General features: G+C 46.5%; 2 protein-coding genes across 4 annotated transcripts in view; both read left to right on the top strand.

The window, feature by feature from the left end:
* Positions 1 to 18,149, top strand: part of IQGAP1 (IQ motif containing GTPase activating protein 1) — a 123,434-nt gene extending 105,285 nt beyond the window's left edge. The window contains exons 39-40 of the transcript XR_006740120.1: positions 5,750 to 5,768; positions 18,138 to 18,149. The gene's annotated coding sequence lies outside the window, so the exon portion shown is untranslated. The remainder of the gene's footprint in view (positions 1 to 5,749; positions 5,769 to 18,137) is intronic.
* CRTC3 (CREB regulated transcription coactivator 3) overlaps positions 2,094 to 25,356 on the top strand; it is an 83,718-nt gene continuing 60,455 nt past the window's right edge. For 2 of the 3 annotated variants that reach the window (XM_036415641.2, XM_045573426.1), the window contains exons 1-2: positions 2,096 to 2,438; positions 13,877 to 13,975. In XM_036415641.2, coding sequence (XP_036271534.1) covers positions 2,307 to 2,438; positions 13,877 to 13,975 — 231 coding nt within the window. In that variant the 5' untranslated portion in view covers positions 2,096 to 2,306. Of the gene's footprint in view, positions 2,439 to 13,876; positions 13,976 to 25,356 lie in introns of all 3 variants that reach the window. The other variant, XM_045573427.1, reaches the window with a different exon arrangement.

The raw sequence follows: 25,356 nt of genomic DNA, 5'->3' as shown, positions 1-25,356 counted from the left end.
TTTAAAAAAATATATATTTTATTGATTTTTTTACAGAGAGGAAGAGAGAGGGACAGAGTTAGAAACATCGATGAGAGAGAATCACCCATCAGCTGCCTCTGGGGATGTGCCGGCAACCAAGGTACATGCCCTTGACCGGAATCGAACCTGGGACCATTGAGTCTGCAGGCCAACGCTCTATCCACTGAGCCAAACCGGTTTCGGCTGATCTCTCCCTTTTATCCCCACCATCCCCATCCTCCCTCTGAGCTCCGACAGTCTGGTCCATGCCTCCTTGTCTCTGGGTCTGTTCTTGTTCATCAGTCTATGTTGTTCACCATTTCCCCCAGATGTGTGAGATCATGCCCTACTGGAAATACACTTACAAGAACCAAAAAGGAGACAAGCTATAATGGTTATAACTTGTCATTTTTGTAAGATTTAAGAACAAAAATTGGCATTCCATACGCAGTGGGTAGGCCCATACATCCGATGTAATAAACGTATAAAAAAAAACCATGAAGAGAAATGAACTGAAATGCACTCACTTGAACACAGGGACTATCTCTAGGGAGGATGCAGAGTGATGAAGGGTGGGGCCTGAGCTGTTCTAATTTTGTATTTCTTTGCTAAATACCAAGTGAGTGAAGCAAAATGTTTTGATATGTCTCATCTTGATGGCGGAGGGCGTGGGTTGTTCATGTTTTCTGCACTCGGAGGCATGCCATGTGTAAAACAGACATGCCCGGGACATCTTTTTTAAAAAAATATATTTTATTGATTTTTTTACAGAGAGGAATAGAGAGAAACATCGAAGAGAGAGAATCATCGATCACCTGCCTCTTGCCCTTCCCTCGCTGGGGATGTTCCCGAAACCAAGGTACATGCCCTTGACCGGAATTGAACCTGGGACCTTTCAGTCTGCAGGCCAACGCTCTATCCACTGAGCCACACATCCTTATGCACATCAGCATGGACATTGAAGTGGCTTCTGAGATGCTAAAAACTCCGGAGGCCCGCAGGCTGGTTCGAAAGGATGACACTCGGGCTGGATGGAGCCAGCGTTGGCAGAGGCTGCAGGGAGACGTGGCAAGAACCCGAGAAAGGAGCCTGCGCTGAGGACGGAAGAGGTTGCACCAGGGCGTGGGATAGGGTGTCGCAAGTCCGTGCAAATCAGGAGATGGTTTTAAAAAAGATCCGGATTAAGTAACTTGCTTGGACTGGGGTGGGCCTGAGCAGACTGTCAGTGAAAAAAACGAATCTCAGGAGGGAGCGAGCTGGGAGCCAGAGGGCCGCCGTGGTATGAGACCTAAAGGAGAGAATGGCTCCAACTGCAGTCACGCCAGGAAGTAAACCATCCTACTTTTGGGGGAGAAGGGTGTTAAATGTGTTCTAAAATTGTAACGTAGCCGAAACCGGTGTGGCTCAGAGGATAGAGCGAATGTCTGCGGACTGAAGGATCCCAGGTTTGATTCCGGTCAAGCTCATGTACCTTAGTTGCGGGCACATCCCCAGTAAGAGGTGTGCAGGAGGCAGCTGATGGATGCTTCTAGCTCTCTATTCTTCTCTCTCTCTCTGTAAAAAAATCAATAAAATATATTTTAAAAAATAAAATAAAATTGTAACGTCAATACAGAAGCCAGGCTGTCCCCAAATTGCAGCATTTCCAGTGAAATAGTAGGCTCGGCCGAGGCCGGTTCGGCTCAGTGGATAGAGCGTCGGCCTGCGGACTGAAGGGTCCCAGGTTTTATTCTAGTTAAGGGCATGTACTTGGGTTGCGGGAACATTCCCAGTGAGAGGTGTGCAGGAGGCAGCTGATGGATGTTTCTCTCTCATTGATTCTGACTCTCTATCCCTCTCTCTTCCTCTCTGTAAAAAACCAATAAAATATATTTAAAAAAAATAGTAGGCTCGCTTCTCCCGCACCCATGGGGTCCGTTTGCTTTGCTGATGGGGGTTTCCTCTGGTTGCAGCGCAGTGCGGAGCCTGCAGAAGCCTGGGTTCCGCTCCGGGTCGGTGGGCGTGGCCTCGCAAATGGGGGCGTGACCTAAGAAGAGGCACGGGGCGGGGCTTGGCGGCGTGGGGGCGGGACCTGTCGACGTGGGGCGGGGCCTGGGCGGGGCCAGCGCGCAGGGGCAGACCTCGCGCGCTCCCGGCCGCTCGCTGGCTCTGGGGCCGCGGCGGCTCCTCAGCGGGGTCGCGCCGGAGGAAGGCCCTCGGGCGGCCTGCGGACTGACAGACGGACCGACCGACCGACCGACGGGTGTGGGCCGAGCCGCCAGGCCCCCGCGCCCGCCGTCTCCACTCTGCCAACGCCGGGCCGCGCTATGGCCTCTTCGCCGGGCTCGGGCAGCGCCAACCCGCGGAAGTTCAGTGAGAAGATCGCGCTGCACACGCAGCGCCAGGCCGAGGAGACGCGGGCCTTCGAGCAGCTCATGACGGACCTCACCCTGTCGCGGGTGAGGAGGGCCGGGCCGGGGCGGGCGGGGGCGGCCCGGCGGCGGGGGAGAGGCTGCGGGCCTGAGGCGGCCGCGGGGTCGGGCCGGGGCGGCGCCCGGGAGCGGGAGCGGGGCCGGCGGCGGCCGCGGCCTCGGCGCTTCCCCGCTTTCCGACGCCCCGCGCGCCGCGGAGGCGGGAGGTGGCGGGGCCGGGCTTTTGCGGGGAGACGAGCCGGGACCGCGCGGGGGAGGCTGAGCCGGAGCCCCGGGAGGAAATGCAATGCGGCCTCGAGCCGCTCCGATCGAGCCCCCCGGGACGTCGGGGCGTCGGGGCGCGGGCCCCGGAGTCCCCCCTCCATCCCCCCCGCCTCCCTCCGGGGCGCCCCGCTCGGGGCCGGGCTCCTGGGGTCTGGGTGCCGCCTCCGGGCCGGCCCAGCGGGTTCATCGCGGGCGCCTCACGCGGGCGGGCAAGGTGCACCCCGGCGTGGCCAGGGACCGAGCGGGGTCCTGGAGGAGCGAGCGAGGCCCGAGTGGGAAAACACCCGGCGGGATTGAGCAACTGGGGAGGGCGGCCGGGAGGATGGAGAGCCGGGCTGCGGGCAGGGCGCGAGCTGGGGACGGAAGAGGAGGAGGAGGAGGAGGAGGAGGAGGAGGAGGAGGAGGAGGAGGAGGAGGAGGTTGTTCAGGTCTGGAGGGACCTGATGCTGACCTTGAGGGACCCTCGGACCCTCGAGGGGATGGAGGAGGATACAGATGCTGTGGGGCGGGGAGACGCCCTGAAGGCGGGCTGAGTGCAGTGTTGCAAACCGGTGGTCCAGCTCCCTGAGCTGCAGACACCTTATTTTTTTTAAAGTACATAATATATATATATATAATTTTATTTTATTGATTTTTTACAGAGAGGAAGGGAGAGGGACAGAGAGTTAGAAACATCTATGAGAGAGAATCATCAACCAGCTGCCTCCTGCACACCTCCCACTGGGGATGTGCCTGCAGCCAATGTACATGTCCTTGATGGGAATGGAACCCGGGACGCCCTCATTCCGCAGGCCGATGCTTTATCCACTGAGCCAAACCGATTTCGGCTGTTGCCAGAATTTTTTAATTGGAAGGTCTTTGCAGAAAACCAACGTTTTTCACAGAAAATTGATTTGTGCATTTCTGTATAAAATATGTATGTATTTCTATACATATAAAGTATTTAAGTATAGATACATATATGATATAGTATTATATATATATACGTTTAAAATTGGGAGGCATCCATCCTGAATTCCCATGTGACAGCTAGTGGCTGGAGCTGGGTGGCTGCCCCCCTCGAATGGAGCGTTGAGTTCTCTTAATTGGCCACAGTTCACACCACTCACTGTTGTGACCCTCCACCGAGGCTAGGTATCACGTGGCCAGTTATCAATAAAAACACTTTTATTGATTTTTAGAGAGAGAGAGAGGAAGGGAGAGGGAGAAAGAGATAGAAGCATCAATGATGAGAGAGCATAGTTGATCGGCTCCCTCCTGCACACCCCACACGGGGAATCGCCTGCAACCTGGGCGTGTGCTCTGACCAGGAATCGAACCGGTGACCTCTTGGTTTAATGGTCCACGCCCAACCACTGAACCACACTGGCCGGGTGCCAATTATCATATTTTTTAAAGTGCTTCCTTTTAGTGAAGCTAGGGGGAAATTTTTTCTTATATTTAGATTTCTGTCACACTCGGAAATATGTGGATAAAAGCAGGCTGAGGATTTCAAGAAATTTTTTTTTCTCATGCCTTGACTCACTTCATTCTTTTAGTACCTGCCCGGTGTCCACAGGCATTTACCCGTGACCTTGGTTGGATGCAGGGATGAGCATGACAAGCTCAGAGCACACTGAGGAGAATGGGTAGAAGTTGAGGGGTTTCTTGCTGGGGTCTATTTCCTTTTGTGTTTTTTAGGTACATGAATTACGTATGTATAGGTACATGCATTCTCTATGACTATGTATGTACCTGGAGTTTATCCAGTTTCTCACCCTTTTAAAACATCCCTGAAGCCGAAACCGGTTTGGTGGATAGAGCGCCGGCCTGCAGACTGAAAGGTCCCAGGTTCGATTTCGGTCAAGGGCATGTACCTTGGTTGCGGGTACATCCCCAGTAGGAGGTGAGCAAGAGTCCACTGATTGATGATATTCTCTTTCATCGATGTTTCTAACTCTCTATCCCGCTCTCTTCCTCTCTGTAAAAAATCAATAAGATATATTTAAAAAAAAAATAATTCCTGAAGCTATTAGTAAGATACAGACTTTCTTTTTATTTTTTAATACTAGAGGCCCAGTGCACAGAATTTGTGCACTGTAGGTGGGTGATCCCTCAGCCCAGCCTGTGCCCTCTTGCAGTTTGGGACCCTTTGCTTCTTACCACCCGCTGGCTTGCTGCTCCTTAGCGCTGCCTCAGAGGTGGGAGAGGTTCCCGCCACCACCACTGTGCTCGCCGGCCGCTGGCCTGGCTTCTGTCTGAGCAGCGTTCCCCCTGCGGGAGCGCACTGACCACCAGGGGGCAGCTCCTGCATTGAGTGTCTGCGCCCTGGTGGTCAGTGAGCATCATAGCCACCGGTTGTTCTGGTGGATCCGCCTTAACGGTCACATAGGCTTTTATTATATACGTAGATATTTCTATTGACTTCAGAGAGGAAGGGAGAGGGAGAGAGAGATAGAAGCATCAGTGATAAGAGAGAATCATTGATCGGCTGCCTCCTGCACACCCCACAGTGGGAATTGCCTGCAACCCCGGGCATGTGCCCTTGCCCGGAATTAAACCTGGGACCCTTCGGTCCGCAGTCCGACGCTCTATCCACTGAGCCGAACTATCTAGGGCTAGACCTTTTAAAAAAACATTTTATCGATTTTTTTTACAGAGAGGAAGTGAGAGGGAAAGAGAGTTAGAAACATCGATGAGAGAGAATCATCCATCAGCTGCCTCCTGCACACCTCCTCTTGGTGATGTGCCCGCAACCCAGGTACATGCCCCTGACCGGAATCGAACCTGGGACCTTTCATTCCGCAGGTCGATGCTCCATCCACTGGGCCAAACCGGTTAGGCTAGAGCTAGCCTTTTTTTAAAGGCAGAATTTTTCACAGATCCTCAGTGTTCACTTAAATGAGTTTGATGTTGTCACTCAAAAATGTTCAAACATAAACCTGTATATAATGTTCTTTGCTTAGAGCTGCGATACAACCAGAGTCAGGATTCGGGACTTGATCTCTTTATCTTAAGGACCATGGAGAGTCATTGAAGGGGTTGAACCAGGGGAGCTTAGCATTTTCAAAGAATGCCTCCAGCTCCAGATTGGCGGAAAGAACAAAGGAGCAGGTGGCAGAGGCACTGGAGGTTGTAGTACTGTCCTAGGAGGTGTGCCAGTGGCATGGACTGGGTGGTAGCAACAGGGAGGCAGAGAGGTGAACAGATTGGTACCTAGGAGGTTGGAAGTTCAGCCTTAGTGAATTTTCGAGGGGGAGGGAGGACTCACGGATGAGCCCCCGCTTCCAGACTTGAGCCATTTCAGGGTCTCCTCCATTAAGAGGGGGAGCACTGGCAGGAGCAATTTGGGAGCAGACTCCTCAGTTTGATGCCTGGCCAGCAAGGCTCGGTGGTTGAACGTTGACCCATGAGCCAGAAGGTCATGGTTCGATCCCCAATCAGGGCACATGCCTGGGTTGTGGGCTCAGTCCCTGGTGGGGGGCATGCAGGAGGCAGCCGATCAGTGATTCTCTCTCATCATTGATGTTTCTCTCTCCCTCCCTCCCTCTCTGAAACCAATAGAAATATATTTTGAAAAGAGAGAGAGATGCTGAGTTTGAGGTGCCTGTGGGGCATGTGAGTAGTGAGGGTCCAGCTAAGTAGTCCTGGAGCTCAGGAGGGAGGTCCTGGCTAGAGAGATAAACGTGGGAATCTTCGTAGCTTCAGCTGCCGGGGAAGAATTTCTAGGATAGATCTTTCCAGTTGGTGGCCTAAATTTTAACTTGGTTCTCTGACATGTTTGTAATTTGGTTGGGGTGCCCAAATGTGTTTTTTCACCCAAAAAATTAGGGCCAACAATGATTATTGAGATCTTCCATTAAAATATGGACTTTGGCCCGGCCAGGGTGGCTCAGTGATTCAGTGTCTACCTATAAATCAGGAGGTCTCGGTTCATTTCCTGGTCAGGGCACATGCCTAGGTTTTGGGCTCAGTCCCCAGTGTGGGGACGTGTAGGAGGCAGCGGATCAATGATTCTCTCTCATCATTGATGTTTCTAGCTCTCCCTCTCCCTTACTCTTTGAAATCAATAAAAATTAAATAAACGCAGCATGCAAAAAAAAAAATATGGATTTTGGCCTCTTGAAAAAATGAGATTTATCTAACAACACTCATCCTACATTTCTTTTTTCTTTTTTTTCCTTTGTTTTAATATATTTTATTGATTTTGTACAGAGAGGAAGGGAGAGAGATAGAGAGTTAGAAACATCGATGAGAGAGAGTCATTGATCAGCTGCCTCTTGCACACCCCCTACCGGGGATATGCCCGCAACCAAGGTACATGCCCTTGACTGGAATCGAACCTGGGACCCTTCAGTCCCCAAGACGATGCTCTATCCATTGAGCCAAACCGGTCTCGGCTTTTCTTTTTTTAAAAATATATATTTTATTGATTTTTCCACAGAGAGGAAGGGAAAGGGATAGAGAGCTAGAAACATCGATGAGAGAGAAACGTTAACCAGCTGCCTCCTGCACACCCCCTACCGGAGTTGTGCCCGCAACCAAGGTACATGCCCTTGACCGGAATCAAACCTGGGACCTTTTAGTCCGCAGACTGATGCTCTATCCACTGAGCCAAACCGGTTTTGGCTCATCCTACATTTCTGCAGGCAGCAGTTACCTGGAGCTGAGTAGTGGCTGTCACTATCAGATAGGGCATGTATGTGTGCTTCACTTTGCCACACTCCCCACCACTCCCTAATGTGTTCCTCACAGGGATTCTAGCCCACTTCGCTTAGTTATCTGTCATGCTTGGCATCTATAGGCATTTGAGTTCATGACCCCCTGCTTTAGAGTGAGATGCAAAGAGGGCCTAGGAGGAGCCCAAGGAGCTCCCGAGCTTACTGGGGGGAGGGAGAGGAGGATGAGGAAGAGACGCCAGCAAAGCAGACTGAAGAGCCACTAGACAGAAAAGCAAGGAGGGCGATTGCTGAGAGGAGGAAATGTCAACAAGCCCAGCCCGGGGCTGCTGACTTGATCTAACATGAGGAGGACGTGTCCTTTGGTCTACTAGTCACGTGGAGGTCATTGGTAACCGTGGCGAGAGCCACTCCATCGGCCGGGAGGGAGGTTGGAAGGCATCGAGGAATGAATGGGAGAAACACGGAGACGGGCTTGGGAACTTGTTCCAGAAGTTCAGCTTTGAAGGACAACGTGTAGTATTGAGAAACCACAGGATAGCCGAAACCGGTTTGGCTCAGTGGATAGAGCGTCGGTCTGCGGACCGAAAGGTCCCGGGTTCGATTCCGGTCAAGGGCGTGTACCTTGGTTGCGGGCACATCCCCAGTAGGGGGTGTGCAAGAGGCAGCTGACCGATGTTTCTCTTTCATCGATGTTTCTAACCCTCTCTTCCTTTCTGTAAAAAATCAATAAAATATATATTTAAAATAAAAATAAAAAAAAAAGAGAAACCACAGGATAAACTCAGCACGTCAACCTGTAGTATTTATTCAGGCTTGAATAATTAGACCGAAACATTATTTTTAGCTTAAAAATAGACGGAGGAGACTACAAAGATTAGGTTTGGGCAAAGCATTGAACATTAACTTTCTGCTAGGCAATGTACCGATCCCCTTACATTCCTCATCTCATGTAGTCCTCATGACCCTGTGGAGTATGTTTCTAGAATGTTCTTTATTTTGCAGGCGAGCAAGTTAAGGCTTGAGAGGGAAGGTTGCATGGCTGGTAAGAGGTAGAGCTGGGGTTGGAATCTGGCTGTCACACTGAATGAATGTCTATATATTAACCACTTGAGAAGCATTTGTTGAAGACACTTTTCTTTCCCTCTTGAATTGCTATGACATTTTTTTTGTTAAAAATCAACTGGCCATATATGTGTGAGTCTGTTTTTGAACTCTCTTCTGTTCTGTTGATATCTCTCTCTCTCTCTCTCTCTCTCTCTCTCTCTCTCTCTCTCTCTCTCTCTTTTTCCCACAATAGCGGACTGCCTAGATTACTATAGCTTTATAGTGAGGTTTTTTTTTTCTTAAATATATTTTATGGATTCCTTGACTGGAATCGAACCAGAGCATCAGCCTGTGTGGGGTGAGCAGGAGGCAGCTGATTGATGTTTCTCTCTCAGCGATGTTTCTAGCTCTCTATCCCTCTCCCTTTCTCTCTGTAAAAAAAATAGATTATATATATATATATATTTTTTTTTTTTTAAATATATTTTATTGATTTTGTACAGAGAGGAAGGGAGAGAGATAGAGAGTTAGAAACATCGATGAGAGAGAGTCATCGATCAGCTGCCTCTTGCACACCCCCTACTGGGGATGTGCCCGCAACCAAGGTACATGCCCTTGACCGGAATCGAACCCGGGACCCTTCAGTCCCCAAGCTGACGCTCTATCCATTGAGCCAAACCAGTTTCGGCTAGATAAAATATATTTTTAAAAAAGAATATGGATTCAGTATTGTCTGATCTCAGTTAGTAGAAGCTGGAAATCCAGATTTTTATGCAGTTTTCCAATTTTTAAAATTAAAATTTTACTCTATTAGTATTATTTTGTTTTAAATCCTCACCTGAGGATATTTTCCCATTGATTTTTTAGAGAGAGTAGAAGAGAGAGGGAAAGACAGAGAGAAACATCAATGTGAGAGAAACACATCGATTGGTTGCTTTCTGCACACGCCCTGACCAGGGTCCGAGCCAGGGAGGAGCCTGCAGCCGAGGAGGTCTGTGCTCTTGACCTGAATGGAACCCGGGACCCTTCAGTCTACAGGCTGATGCTGTATCCACTGAGCCAAACTGGCTGGGGCAAAAGTTAAAATTTTAAACTTTGGGTGGTTCAAGGTCATGTGGGTCAAACAGCACTCTCTAAGCCTGCCAGTCTGTGACCTCTGTTTCACACTAATCATTTTCTGGTTCTCATTTGCATCATCGGTGAGCTGTCAGGACAGTGTCACAGACAGTCTCGAAGGTTCTTTCTGGTTCAGTGGTTCTACGTCTCAAAAGAGAAAAATATCCAAATTGTTCAGGGCTTTAGAGGCAGCTGAGAATATCAACAGTAATGATATTTTGGGAAGCTGCCCAGAGCTTTACATTTTGCATACGATTGTCATGCCTCTTTTCTCTTTCTTTCTTTCTTTTTCTTTTTTTTCTAGGTTTTTTTTTTTTTTTTTTGCATGTATCTGACCAAATTTTTCAGCACCATTTTTTTTCCCTTAGGAATGATTTTAAAAAAAATTTTATTGATTTTTCTACAGAGAGGAAGAGAGAGGAATAGAAAGCCAGAAATATTGTTGAGAGAGAAACATCGACCAGCTGCCTCTTGCACACCCCCTACTGGGGATGTGCCCGCAACCAAGGTACATGCCCTTGACCGGATCGAACCTGGGACTTTTCAGTCCGCAGGCTGACGCTCTATCCACTGAAACACACCGGTTTTGGCTTCTTCTTTCTTTTAATCCTTACAGGGTCTTGTGAAATAGACAGCAGAGTAATTGGCCCAGCTGCATTGCATGGTGGTTCCAGGTTACACAGTCAGGTCCCCTAATTTCAAGTCCAGAGCTCTTTCCGCTGTGGTGCAGCGGCCTCAGAAGGTTCTAGAATAGGCGCTTTGGGAGGGAGAGCTGATGAGGGATCCTGTAGGGGGGTCTCCAGCTCAGCAGGCGGCAGAGGTCTAGCCGGACGTAGAGCTTAGCTTGGTTGAAGGCTTTGCAGTAGGAGTTGAAGCCTTTGTGAGAACTGTCTGAAGGCAGGCATTTTGGTACATGGTCAGATTCACAGGCCAGTGTCCGACACAGCACCTGACACACCGCATGGCTCAGTGATTGAGCTTCGACCTAGGAACCAGGAGGTCACGGTTCGATTACCCGTCAGGGCACAGGCCCCAGTTGTGGGCTCCGTCCCCAGTCGGGGGTGTGCAGAAGGCAGCCCATCCATGATTCTTTCTCATCATTGATGTTTTTTCTCTCCCCCCCCCTCTGAAATCAATAAAAAATATATATAAATACACACACACATACTTTATTTCAGAGAGGAAGAAAGAGATAAAAACATCAATGAGGCTGAGACCAGTTTGGCTCAGTGGATAGAGCATCGGCCTGTGGACTGAAGGGTCCCGGGTTCGATTCTGGTCAAGGGCATGTACCTTGTTTGCGGGCATGTCCCCAGGAGGGGGTGTGCAAGAGGCAGCTGATCAGTGACTCTCTCATCAATGTTTCTAACTCTCTATGTCTCTCCCTTCCTCTCTGTAAGAAATCAGTAAAATATATTTTAAAACAAACATCGATGAGGAGAGAGAATCATTGATTGGCTGCCTCCTGCACGCCTCCTTATTGGGGATCAAACCCGCAACCCAGGCATGTGCCCTTGCCTGGAATCGAACCTGGGACCCTTCAGTCCGCAGGCCGACGCTCTATCCACTGAGCCAGACCAGCTAAGGCAAAATATACGTAGTTTTTAAAAGTTTGTATGTCAGTGAACAAATGGACAGATTGATGGAAGAAGGAATCAAAGGCTCTAGAATCAAGAAGGGTGAGAATTGTGTCTCGAGAATTTCAAGGACAGCCGTCAAATGCTTCCGGGGAGAACTTTGAGGATGCTAAGATCAAAAGCTGGGACTTGATTCTTCTGACTCAGCTGATGGGTGGGAAAGCTCACCATGACCTCCTCCTCTCCTTTGACTCTCAGATCTGGTTTTTGGTTAATAGGTCATCACCATCTCCCAGGGAAGTAGGTTTGAGAAATAAAATTCTGTAGGTCAAACAGAACTTAAACAAAGTAAGCCTGCCAAAGGGTTTAAAACGTCCAGACACATACAAGTCCTTATCTTTTGGAATATGGAATATGATTCCCAGGGTTTCTCTTAGTGGACTGCTGCAGGCAGTGGAGGAGGAAAAGATGGATCAAGATTAGACATAAGCCAAAACTGGTGTGGCTCAGTGGATAGAGCGTCGGCCTGCGGACTGAAGGGTCCCAGGTTTGATTCCGGTCAAGGGCATGTGCTTTGGTTGCGGGCACATTCCCAGTGTGGGGTGTGCAGGAGGCAGCTGATCGATGTCTCTCTCTCATGGATGTTTCTAGCTCTCTATTCCTTTCCCTCCCTCTCTGTGAAAAATCAATAAAATATATTTAAAAAAAGATTAGACATAAGTTGGGAACATTGTTGAAGCTGGAAGAGGGCTCGATGGGGTTTCATTATGCATCTGTCTATTTTGTATATATTTGAAAGTTTTCATAATAAATGGAAAAAAACAAAAAATCAGAAGGCTTTATGGAATCAGCAATGTTTTTGGTTAACGGAACTTCACTTTTCTCTCAGCTTGTAAGCAGTATGGTCATTGAGAGAAATAGCGGGGGGGGTGGGGGGATAGGAAAAGAATGTGACAGAAATAAGAAGAAATATGGATTGCCCTAGCTGGTGTGGCTCACTGGATAGAGCGTCGGCCTGCAGATTGAAAGGTCCCGGGTTCGATTCCGGTCAAGGGAACATGCCTAGGTTATGGGCTCGGTCCTCAATAGGGGGCGTGAGGGAGGCAGCTGGTCAGTGATTCTCTCATCATTGATGTGTCTCTCTCTCTCCCTCTCTCCCTTCCTCTCTGAAATCAATAAAAATATAAGAAGAAAGAGTATGGGTTTTTAGTTAGACCTCGGCTTGCACAAGACCTCCCTCGACCTTGCACAAGCCTCCGAACTTCCCTAGGTCTGGTCTCCAGGTCTAACGCAGCCTCCCCAGGTTAGAGATGAAGCGGGCAGTGGAGACTCGGCCCTGGCAGTGTTTGCAATCAGACAAAGAAGCAGTAACGAAAGGGTCAAAGCCTGCCTCGGGGTTCCCGTCTACCCTTTCCTCCCAACATGAATCATAAGTGCCAAGCGTTATGTAACCGCAGAGGTCATTTATTATTTTAGAAAGAGGACTCTTAAACACCAAACTGGACCACTTTGGGGTTTACAAGAACTGTAACCAGTTTATTGCCTTTTGAAAAACGAAGCGAGGGGCAGCTGGCGGGAGAAAGGCACGTTGAAACGGTGGAAATCCATCTTGTACCTGCTCCGTCGGCCTCCTTTCTGACCCCAATTCATGGTCTTATCCAGCGTTGGTGAGGTTTTCGGTGAGACTGGGTATGCCTTTTGGGAAAACATTTTGGCGGTACGTGTCGAGAGCCATTCAAAGGCCCGTACCCAGAGACTTGGTAATCACTTTTTGGAATGTGTCCTATGGAAATGATTCAGAACAAGTGTTATGTTGCCATGAAAGATGATTATGTAATCTAGAAAAGGCTTCAGAGTGTACCTGTGTCATGATTACAACTATGCAGTCTTTTTAAAAATATATATATTTTATTGATTTTTTTACAGAGAGGAAGAGAGAGGGATAGAGAGAAACGTTGATGAGAGAGAATCATCGATCAGCTGCCTCTTGCACATCCCCAGTAGGGGATGTGCCCGCAACCAAGGTACATGCCCTTGACTGTAATTGAACCCGGGACCTTTCAGTGCGCAGGCCGACGCTCTATCCACTGAGCCAAACCGATTTCTACTAGAACTATGCAGCCTTTACCCATAAGGTGAATGACTGGAGAAGAACATGGAGATGGGAGGGCAGCTAATGTCACAGACTGCTAGACAGTGGCTTAGTTTTTCTTCACCGAATTCCCTGCCCTGGCCAGGTTTGCTCAGTGGATAGAGCATCGGCCTGCAGACTAAAGGGTTCTAGGCTCCATTCCAGCCAAGGGCACATGCCCAGGTTGTGGGCTCAATCCCCAGTGGGGGGAGTGCAGGAGGCAGCTGATCTAAGATTCTCTCTCATCATTGATGTTTCTCTCTTTTTCCCTCTCTTCCTCTCTGAAATTAATAAATTTAAAAAAATAAATATTTTTTTAAAAGAAAAAAATTCCTTGTCGCTATTAAAGATAGTGCTTGCTTGCCTACACATACACACTCAAATGTCTCGCAGGAGGACTATCACACAGACCATGTGGAAGGAACATGGGTAAATTCTTTACAAAAATAGACAAATAAAGAAACCACAAAGCACCGGAAACCTGAAAGTTTTGAGTAGAGAAGAAATTGAAACCGAGACTTCCCACTCTTGAACCATTTCTCTTCAAAACACCATACTTGGGTCCTTTCTTGAGAGCTTTGCTGTCAGGTGTCAAAGGGGTTGAGTTTCTCTCTCTCTCTCTCTCTTTTGTGTGCATGCATCTCAACGTTTTTGAAATCTCTCTGTTTCCAGGTTCAGTTTCAGAAGCTTCAGCAACTGCGCCTGACACAGTACCACGGCGGGTCCTTGCCCAACGTGAGCCAGCTGCGGAGCAGTGCGTCGGAATTCCAGGTACCCCGGATATTTGCTTCATGGGGCTGAATGGACTTCGAAAAGACGGGCAGAGATTATCCTTAAAAAGATTAGATCTCGAAGGGCAAACCTGTCCTAGATCTAGTTCAGTGTTTTTCCGGGAAGTCCATCATCATCCTCTTCCCTAGTTCCTACAGCATTTAGCAGCGTGTGATCTCACAAATGGCCTAAGGCAGTACTGTTCCATGGAAATATAATTCGAGCCATATTTATGTGATTTCAGTTTTTTCAGTAGCCACATGAAAATCAACAAAGTGGATTAAAATTTATTTAAATTATTTAAATAACTAGAGGCTCAATGCATGAATTGGTGCATGGTAAGGGGGGTCCCTCGGCCTGGCCTTCCATCAGGGCCAATCAGGGCAGTCTTGCCTAGTTCTGATCGGAGCTGATTGGTCTGACTGGCTGCGAGGGAGGGACTATGGGAGGTTGGCTGTGGGCATGCACTGACCATCGGGGGCAGTTCCTGCATTGAGCGTCTTCCCCATGGTGGTCAGTGCGTGTCATAGCTACCAGCTGGTCGTCTGGTTGTCCAGTCGTAACAGTCATTTAGGCTTTTACATATATAGATTATTTAACTCAATATATTCAAAATATTATCATTTCAATGTATAATCAATATAAAAATATTTATGAAATATTTGACATTTTTTATTTTTCCTGTAAAGTCGTTATCTAGTGTGTATTTTATTAATTATTATTTTAAAATATATTTTAATGATTTTTTTTTTTTACAGAGAGGGAGGGAGAGGAATAGAGATTTAGAAACATCCATCAGCTGTCTCCTGCACACTCCCTACTGAGTATGTGCCCACAACCGAGGTACATGCTCTTCCTTGATTGGAATCGAACTTGGGACCCTTGAGTCTGCAGGTCGAAGCTCTATTCACTGAGCCAAACCGGTTAGGCCTATTATTATTAAAAAAAAAAATTGCCGAAACCGATTTGGCTCAGTGGATAGAGCATCGGCTTGCAGACTGAAAGATCCCAGGTTCGATTCCAGTCAAGGGCATGTACCTTGGTTGTAGGCACATCCCCAGTAGGGGGTGTGCAGGAGGCAGCTGATTGATGATTTTTCTCTCATTGATGTTTCTAACTCTCTATCCCTCTCTCTTCCTCTCTGTAAAAAAATCAATAAAATATATTTATAAAAAAATATTTTTGTTGATTTCAGAGAAAAGGGGGGGAGAGAGAGAGAGAGAGAGAGAGAGAGAGAGAGAGAGAAAACAGAAACATCAATGATGAGAGAATCATGGATCGGCTGCCTCCTGCATGCCCCCTACTAGGGATCAAGCCCACAACCAGGGCCTGTGCCCCTGACCGAAATTGAACCTGGGACCCTTCAGTCCAAAGACATTCTATCCACTGAGCCACACCTGCCAGGGCTAGATGTCTCCCCATTTTAAAAGTAGTCTTTCTTTCTTGTGAAAACTGGGCTGACTTGTTTGATGATGTGCCATAATGCAGAAGTATTATTTAAATTGGGGACTTCCGTTTAAGAGGGCTAAACGGAACTCTGAAATATAGCGGTGATTATAAAAAGTACAGTATGAACAGATCTGTACCTGTCCCACTGGGATCTTGACTTTAATATACATTGAATCTCACTTTAATACTGCCATTGCTAGCAGTCTACTTCTGTAGATCGAACCTCTTGTCTGTTGGTCTGTTGAATCATTCTGTATCCAAATAACATAGACCTTTGTGCTGGGCTCGATTTCATCCTTCAGAAAATAAAGCATTGTCAAGGGCAGATGTTTTTGAAGTCCCAAATCTGTGGCACTTTATTGTCAGTTTTAGAGGAATACAGATTTCGTTGTCCTGTCCCTCTCCTGTCGCATTGGGGTGTGGGATGACGTGACAGGCACTGACTATCTCAGGATTCTTTCTTGAATACATTTTTTTTTTACTCTTAAACAATCACAAGCTTACAGAAAAGTTGGAAGTGGCGTACAAATAATTTTCCTACTTTGATAATAAGTTGCTGACCTCATGCTATATCGCCCCCAAATATTTCCCCTGTGTATTTCCTACAAGCAAGGACATTGTCCTACATAAGACCAAAATAGAGCCATTAAAATCAGGAAATGAGCAGCAATAATTGTTACCGTCGGATCCTCAAACCCCATTTAAGTTTTGTCCAATGTCCCATTACTGTCCTCTGTAGCAATAGGGTCTAGTTCAAAATCTCGTGCGCTTAATGGTTGTCTGTAGTCGCCTTCAGTCTGGAACAGTTTTTCAGCCTTTTATTTTGACATGAAAAAATTTATTTTTGACCTTTGTGGCCTTGCCACTTTTGAAGAATATCCCTTAGTTGGGGTTTGTCTGATGTTTTTTTGTGATTAGATTCAGATTATGCATTTTTGGCAGGAATAGCACAGAAGTGATGTCCTTGTACCTCATTCAGTGAGTGATTTTCATTTGTCCTGTTACTAATGGTATTCATTATAATTAGGGTGGTGGCCCTGGCCAGCGTAGCTCAGTTGGTTGAATGTCTTCCCATGCACCAAAAGGTAGCCTGCCTCCAGAGTCCCCCAGTCCCCTCAACCCTCCAGCCGCCCAGGGCCAGCCTGAGGTGCAGACAAGTCTCACATGATGGCTGCCCAGTTGCCCAGGGCCAGCCCAAGGCGCAGGCAAACCTCAGATGGCTGCTGCCCAGCTGCCCAGGGCTGCCTGAGGCTCAGGTAATCAGGGCCAGCCAAGGCTTGCGCTGCTGGCAGTGGCAGCAGCAGAGGTGTGATGGGGGCATCGCCTTCCCCTGATCACTGGGTCCCTTCCCGCCCTTGAAGGCTCCCAGACTGTGAGAGGAGGCAGGCTGAGCTGAGGGACTTCCCTGCCACCTCCCTCCCTCACCCCCCATGAATTTTCATGCACCAGACCTCTAGTTTTGATAATAAATCCTCTTCCTAGAATTCTTGACAAACTGAGGAATGAAAGGGAATCCAAGAAGTAGTGATTTCTTTAAGTAAACATTTTTTAGGTATAATTTACATACAGTACAACTGACCTTTTTTCAGGCATACAGTTTTGTGTAGAAAAACCTGCACCACAATCGATACAGAACAAATCCTGGCCCAGTAGCTCGATTGGTTAGAGCAGTGTTTCCCAAAGTGTGGTCCGCGTACCCCCAGGGGTACGGGGGGAAGAGTCTGGTGGGGGTATGCGTTGCACCGGAGTTTGGTGGGGATATGCACTGCACCGTGCTTAGCTGCGCCTAATTCTACGTTCTCATGAGTACAGGGGTCCTCAGCGTTACGAAAATTATAGAAGGGGTACACATATGTCTGAAGTTTGGGAAACACTGGGTTAGAGCATCGTCACGTGGGTTTGATTCTGGTCAGAGCACATATGAGAATCAACCAATGAACACATAAATAAGTGGAACAAGAATCAATGTTTCTCTCTCAAAGTAATTAACAACAATAACAGCAATGTATATTCACGTTGTTGCACACCAATATCCAGAACTCTTTATTCCATGGAATGGAAACTCTGAATCCATTAAATAACAACTCCTCATCCTCATTCCTGAGCCTCTGGCAACCGCCATTTTACATCTGTCTCTGTGAATTCCATGCTCCTCATTCATACAGGTGACGTCATGCAGGACTTACCTTTGTTTGACTGGCTGTTGCACTTAGCATAATGTTCTCAAGGCTTATCCATACTGTAGCATGTGACAGGATTTCCTTCCTTTTTAAGGCTGAATAATACTCCAATGTATGAATAAGCATATTTTGTTTAACCATTCATCCACTGATGGACATTTGGGTTGCTTGGCTATTGTGAATAATGCTGCTGTGGACATAGGAGGGCAAATATCTCTTCCAGAACATGATTGCAAATTCTTTTTGAGTGCATATCCAGAAGTGAGATTGCTATAGACTGTATGGTAATTCTAGTTTTAATTTTTTGAGGAACTCCCACAGTTTTCCACAGTTGCTATACCATTTTACAGTCTCACCAGCAATGTGCAAGAGTTCCAATTTTTCTACATCCTCCCCAACACTCGTTATTTTATGGGATTATTTTAAAATATATTTTTATTGCTTTGAGAGAGGAAGGGAGAGGGAGAGAGAGAGATAGAAACATCAATGATGAGAGAGAATCACTGACTGGCTGCTCCCTACTATCGATCAAGCCCACAGCCCGGCATACGCCCTTGACCAGAATCAAATATGAGATCCTTTAATCCGAAGGTCGATGCTCTATCCACTGAGCCAAGCCAGCTAGGGTGGGATTTTTTTTTTTTTAATAGTAGTCATCCTAATAGATATGAGATGGTGGCATTTCCTTGTAAAAATTTTTGGTCATTCTAATGCATTGTGGTTTTAATTTGCATTTTCTTAATGATTAGTAACGCTGAGCAGCTTTTTATGTGCTTGTTTGCTATTCTTGTATCTTCTTTGGCAAAGTGTCTCTTCAAATCTTTTGTCCAGTTTTTAAATTGAGTTGTTCATTTTTTTTTCTTTTCTTTTCTTTTTTTAATATTTTATTGATTTTGTACAGAGAGGAAGGGAGAGAGATAGTTAGAAACATCGATGAGAGAGAGTCATCGATCAGCTGCCTCTTGCACACCCCCTACTGGGTATATGCTCACAACCAAGGTACATGCCCTTGACCAGAATCGAACCCGGGACCTTTCAGTCCCCAAGCCGACACTCTATCCATTGAGCCAAACCGGTTTCAGCGAGTTGTTCATTTTCTTATGAGAATTCTTTATATACTTTGGATACCATTTCTCAATCTGATATGCATTTAGCAAATATTTTCTACCAGTCTGTGGCTTGTCTTTTCATTTTCTTAACAAACGTCTTAAAGAGCAGATGTTTTTAATTTTGATGAAGTCCAGTTTATCATTTTGTTATTCTATGACTTGTGCCTTTTGTGATTTTTCTAAGAATTCTTTGCTTAACTCTGGGTCAAAAAGTTGTTTTTCCTTTGTGTTCTTCTAAAAGTTTTATAGTCCCTCGCCAGTTTGGCTCAGTGGATGGAGCCTTGGCCGCGGACTGAAGGGTCCCAGGTTCGATTCCGGCTAGAGGCACATGCCTGGGTTTCAGGCTCGATCCTCAGAGGTGGGTGTGCAGGAGGCAGCCGATCGGTGATTCTCTCTCATCATTGATGTTTCTCTCTATCCTTCTCCCTTCCTCTCTGACATCAATAAAAATATATTAAAAAAATTAAAAGTTTTATAGTTTTAGGTTTTAAACTTACATAATTTCAAGTCAACTTTTTAAAAATGTAGGACAAAGTAATGGGTTGAGGATCACTCTTTTTTTTTTAAAATATATTTTATTGATTTTACACAGAAAGGAATTGAGAGGGACAGAGAGTTAGAAACATCGATGAGAGAGAATCATCGATCAGCTGCCTCTTGCACACCCCCTACTGGGGATGCGCCCGCAACCAAGGTACATGCCCTTGACCGGAATCGAACCTGGGACCCTTCAGTCAGCAGGCCGACGCTCTATCTGCCGAGCCAAACCAGTCCCGGCAGGATCACTCTTTTTGCATATGGGTGTTGACTTCTTCCAGCACCATTTCTTGAGAAGGCTTTGCTTTCCTTACTGAATTGCCTTGACGATTTTATTAAAAATCACTTGACCATGCACGTGTGGGTCTACTCCCTGACTGCGTCTTCTGTCCCACTGGTCTCTGTGTCTGTCCTTTTGCTAACACCATGCCGTCTCCATTGCTGTACCTTTCTAGAAGGCTGGGAATCAGGCACTGGGAATACTCCCACGTGTTTTTTTTCCCCAAAGGTGTCCTGCTTGTTTTAGTTTCTTTGCTTGTCCATCAGATTTTAGAATTAGCTTGTTGATTTCTACAAAAGAGTCTGCTAGGATTTTAAATGGGCCACACTGAATCTGCAGAACAGGCTGCATAGAATTGATATCTTAATAATACTGAGTCTTCTAATCACCAACCTTTCAGACCTCAGGGACCACAGTTTGGCGACCGCTGTTCTAATCCATGAACATGGTACACAGTGGAGATTTTGATTCAAGTTAAGTTGCTTATAATTATTTATGTAAACGCAGTTCTCTTCCTTTTACATGTTAGATCACTTGGGAGCTTGCAAAAAAAATGCTTTCACATCTGTTATTTTATTTGATCTTGACTACAGCATTAGTTGCTAAGCACAGTACTATTTTAATACTGGTTCAAGACCAATTTCCCATCCTCATGGGGAATCAGAAGCACATTCTTTTCCTGTAACCGATGGGGCCTTATCAGAGAACACAGACTTAATCAGATGAGTAAATCAAAGCAAGCTTTTTCAGGCTGCCTTCTGGAAATCCTTAGCAAGGGGCAGGCCATCAGTCAAGGATGTCTCGGATCCTAGCCCTCATATCTCTAGGCAGGTCCAGGGTTATGGACATCGAAGGCAGAGAGGAGGAAGTGGGTATTATCTCCTTCTCGAGGGCTGGCCTGTCTCTTCTGGTTAGGGGACCAGTAACTGTTGTCTAGTCTGTGCCAGCTGCCAAGGCATCTGTTGGCTGTGTGGCCCAAAGGTCAGCCACAGAGAGAGGGACAGGGAGCTTTTCTCTGTATTGGACTGAGCCTTAACGAGCAATTGGCAGGGCGGAGTGGACTGGGCACTGTCATCTTGTGGCTGTGGGTGCCACCATCTTTGTGGGCGGGACAGCAATTAGCATATTCCATCTTTATTGGCTGTGGGAGCCACCATCTTTGAGGGTGGAGCAGTCAATTAGCATATTACCTCCTTATTGGCTGTGGGTGCTGCCATCTGTGCGACAGCATGAGGGTCACTTAGCCCTATTCCCTCTTTATTAAATAGGATTAAATATTAAAAACTAGAGGTCCAGTGCACAAAATTAGTGCACAGGTAGGGTCCCCATGATCAGGCCCGATGATCAGGGCCGATCAGGGTCTTCCAGCTACTGACCAGGACTTTCCTTCTGGCTGCCTGCTGGAGCCTCCCTTCATTCTGTACCACTCCTGGGGGTCAGCGCACGTCATAGCGAGTGATCGAACTCCCCGTCTCCTGGTTGAACTCCCTAGGGGACAATTTGCATATTAGGCTTTTATATAGAGAGATTAAATATTTAAAAAATAATTTCCTTAACTTTTTATGCCTGGTTTCTGAATGTGTAAAATGTAGCCCAACAAAATTGTGGAAAATGTTTCGGTAGCGCGGTGCTAGATGGGAAGCAGAAAAGGAGTTATTTGACATACCTGGGCATTCTTTCCATCTGTCAGCCTATTTTTCACATGTAAAATAAGGATAATAAGCCCTATTCGGGTTGGCTCAGTGGACAGAGCATCAGCCTGCAGACTTAAGGGTCCCAGGTTCCATTCTGGTCAAGGTCACATGCCTGGTAGCAGACAACCAATCGATGTGTTTCCTCACCTCAATATTTCTCTCTGTCTTTCCCTCTCCCTTCTACTCTCTCTAAAAATCAATGGAAAAATATCCTCGGATGAGGATTAACATATATTAAAATAGGGATAATAATAATTGTCAAATAATAATAATAAACTGGGCCAAAGCCGGTTTGGCTCAGTGGTAGAGCATTGGTCTGCGGACTGAAAGGTCCCAGGTTCGATTCCGGTCAAGGGCATGTACCTTGGTTGCGGGCACATCCCCAGTAGGGGGTGTGTAAGAGGCAGCTGATCGATGTTCCTCTCTCATCGACGTTTCTAGCTCTCTATCTCTCTCCCTTTCTCTCTGTTAAAAATCAATAAAATATATTTTAAAAATAATAATGATAATAATAATAATAATAATAAACTGAGTAATGGTGGCCGGGAGGCATGGGCCATAGGGTTTGGGAGCCGGAGTGAGTTAGGGAACTAGGATGGAAAGATAACTGATTCCTTCCCAGGCCACTAGCTAAATTCTGTTTGTGTAGGTCCATTCGTCATAGCCTGTGGCTTTTGTGGCATAGTCATCTGCTCACAACTTAAAAGTGAGAGGGAATTTTGTTTCCAAAGCCATAAACCTTCGCCAGCCCCGCTCTTGGGTACAGCATGCTCTCTGCTGGCCCTGACACAATGCCCTTCTATCCAGTTACTGTTCGATATAACACGATAGGGCAGTGACCTCGGGCTTCTGCACCCATGCTTACACATTGCTTTAGCACGCGTTATTTCCAGGGAAGATTTTCACCCATTACTGACACATGTTTTATGTTCCGTCTTAGTTTCTTTTTCAGAAAACGGTGTTTTTCTGACCTAGTTCCTAAGTTCTGTCTTGGAGCCCGTACCTCCCAAACCACGTGCACTTTGCAGCTGTGACTTTTTTTTTTTTTTTTTTTAATAATAGATTTTATTGATTTTAGAGAGGAAGGGAGAGAGGGAGATAGAAACATCAATGATGAAAGAGAATCATTGACTGGCTGCCCCCTGCATGTCCCCTACTGGGGATAGAGCCTGAAATCCAGGAATGTGCCCTTGGCTGGAATCGAACCTGGGACCCTTCAATCCAGAGGCTGACACTCTGTTCATTAAGCCAAACCAGCTAGGGTGCTGCTGTGACTTCTTTACCACCTCTGTGTCTGATTTGCTCACTGGCTTGCCTTTGAGTTTTGACTTCCAGCGGCATCTTCCCTTCTGCCTAAGGAAATAAACAGGAGAATCACAGAAAGTTGGGGGCTGACTTCATAGCTTTGGAATGCACCTCTATCCCAGGAGGAGCTGGGACCAGGAATGCGGGTGGCACATTTGAGGAGTGCTTTTTCCTTCCTTTGGGTCTGGCCATATGTGTTGAACAGAAGCCTCACAGAATGAAAGGGAAAAGTAGACAACCCCTGAGTTTCTAGCAGTCGGGAATAACGGTCTTTGAAATGGTGGGAGGGGCGAGGAGACACTGGCCCATGCACTCAATTAGGATCGTCGGCCTCTATGAGAACTTGAACGAGAGAACCGGAACATCGCCAGTTCTCCTTCCACCTTTCTCTTTCTTTCTTTTCTATTTAAAAAAATATATATAATATATTTTATTGATTTTTTTACAGATAGGAAGGGAGAGGAATAGAGAGCCAGAAACATTGATGAGAGAGAAACATGGATCAGCTGCCTCCTGCACCCCCCGCCCCCGTTACCAGTGATGTGCCCGCAACCAAAGTACATGCCCTTGACCGGAATTGAACCCAGGACCCTTGACCGCAGGCCAAAGCTCTATCCACTGAGCCAAACCGGTTTCGGCTCCTTCACCTTTCACGTGTGCCCCATTAGGGTCAGCACGGGGCTCCCAATGGTGCTTTAAAAGGCTGACAGTCCATTCATTTTAAGGTTCTAAGCCAGGGAGTTGGGAGAGGTGGGAACTTCTGAGAAGTCCATCCTATGGATGAAACCAAAGATCTATCTGAAAAGAAATACCTCGAGGACTGACATACCGGTGTATGTTTTGTTTGACAGTAAAAGCTTTGGGCCAATACCAATGCTGCATTGTATGGTGGCCAAAAGGTCAGACTCGGATTCAGTTCCGGCTTCTGCCACATTCCAGCCTTATGACCTTGGGCACATCACTCACCATCTCTCTGCCGGTGTCCTTGCCTGTGAAGTGAGGATGGCGGTGATGGCAGTATCAGAGTTTCGTCATAAGGAATAAATGAGTTAATGTGTCACCTGGCACAAGTGAGCATGTTAGAGGCGTTTTCTCTCGTTCTTGGCATTGTAACCGTGGCCACTTATTCTGCCCCCGTTGCCACGTCCAGGGTCCCAACTACATCCTGGGCTTTGACGTGATCCTGGCTTAGGTGCTTGCCACTTACCAGCTGGGTGTTCTACTTAAGTCTAAAAGCATCTGTGTCTAGCCCTAGACGGATTGGTGCAGTGGATAGAGCATTGGTCTGTGGACTGCAGGTCCCAGGTTCGATTCCAGTCAGGGGCACATGTCCGGGTTTTGGATTTGCTCCCCAGTGGGGGTGTGCAGGAGGCAGCTGGTCAATGATTCTCTCTCATCATTGATGTTTCTAATTCTCTCTCTCCCTCTCCTTTCCTCTCTGAAGTCAATAAAAATATATTAATTTTTTAAAAAGGTCATCTTTAAAAAATAAAAATAAAAGCATCTGTTTTTATATTTGTAAAAGGGAGGTGTGAATAGCATCTGTTCCACAGGGTTATGGTCAAGGTGAGCCGGATGAGGATCCATATTTTATCAACTAGAAATTGCCATTTTAATGTGTTTTTTGTTGTTATTTTTCAAGTAACTTTTATAAAGGCGATGTAATTCTTTATATCCTGTTTTCTTTTTCATTTTAGTTATTATGTTATTAAAATTCTTTGTAAGTGTAATTTAATACCTTAATAATATTTCATCATATAAGACTTATAATTCATAGGCACTCCCTATATGCTGGACATTTTGGTTCATTCCAGTTTTTCTTTATTATGAATAATGTAGTAATAAACACCTCGGTGTATGAGTCATCTGTGTTTCTGATCATAGATTTCCATAGATAGATTTATTCAGTCAGAGTACAAATATTTGTAAGGTAATTAATACATGTGGCCTTGTTGCTTTTTGGCAAAGATAACTTAACCTAACAAAATTGTTGACTCTGCTTGACTTGACTTGACTATTTACTACCTTAACTACAGGAGACCCTTAGCCTTTGCAGATCCAACATTCTAAGTGTTGGCTATTCAAGAATGACTCCAAAGTTCACGACATACAGTAGTTTGCATGTTTACTGAAGCACAGGACTTAATCACAGGGGCCTTGAGGCTGGTGAGTGGCCAAGGCTGCCTGGCCCATTTCCCAGGGCTTCATCCTCTGCAGTACCTCTCATGTATTGCTTTAAATTAAAAAATAATAATAATAATAATATAGAGAGCTTTGCCCTAGCTGGTGTGGGTCAGTGGATAGTGTCGGTCTGCAGACCAAAGGGTCCCAGGTTTGATTCCGGTCAAGGACACATGCCCAGGGTTGCAGGCTCGATCCCCAGTAGGGGGTGTGCAGGAGGCAGCCCATCCATGATTCTCTCTCATCATTGATGATTCTCTCTCTCCCTCTCCCTCTCCCTCTCCCTTCCTCTCTGAAATCAATAAAAATACATTTTAAAAATGCACAAATAAAGAAGTTCTTTGTATTTTGGTGGAATGTCTTATACTCACACTAGGAAATAAAGTGTGTGGAAAACAATTTAGTCAGCGTCTGGGTCCCTGAGAACAAACTTAGCACAAGAGACATTGCTGAGACCAATCACACCTTAATCTCCGCTTAACCTTGCACTTGTACGCAGAACCACGCCTCCCGCCAGCTCCAGCATCACCGTCTGAGGGCAGCTCCTCCCCTCTTGTCTGAGCTATTCCCCTGGGGGTTGCTTTCTCTCCTTTTGGTGAGAAAGGTAGCCACAGTTGCTATCGTCTGGCCCCCCACAATATTTTTT

Source organism: Pipistrellus kuhlii, unplaced genomic scaffold, assembly GCF_014108245.1.
Source record: "Pipistrellus kuhlii isolate mPipKuh1 unplaced genomic scaffold, mPipKuh1.p scaffold_m20_p_50, whole genome shotgun sequence".
NCBI classification, from domain to species: Eukaryota; Metazoa; Chordata; class Mammalia; order Chiroptera; family Vespertilionidae; genus Pipistrellus; species Pipistrellus kuhlii.
This window is presented reverse-complemented; position numbering and strand designations above follow the sequence as displayed.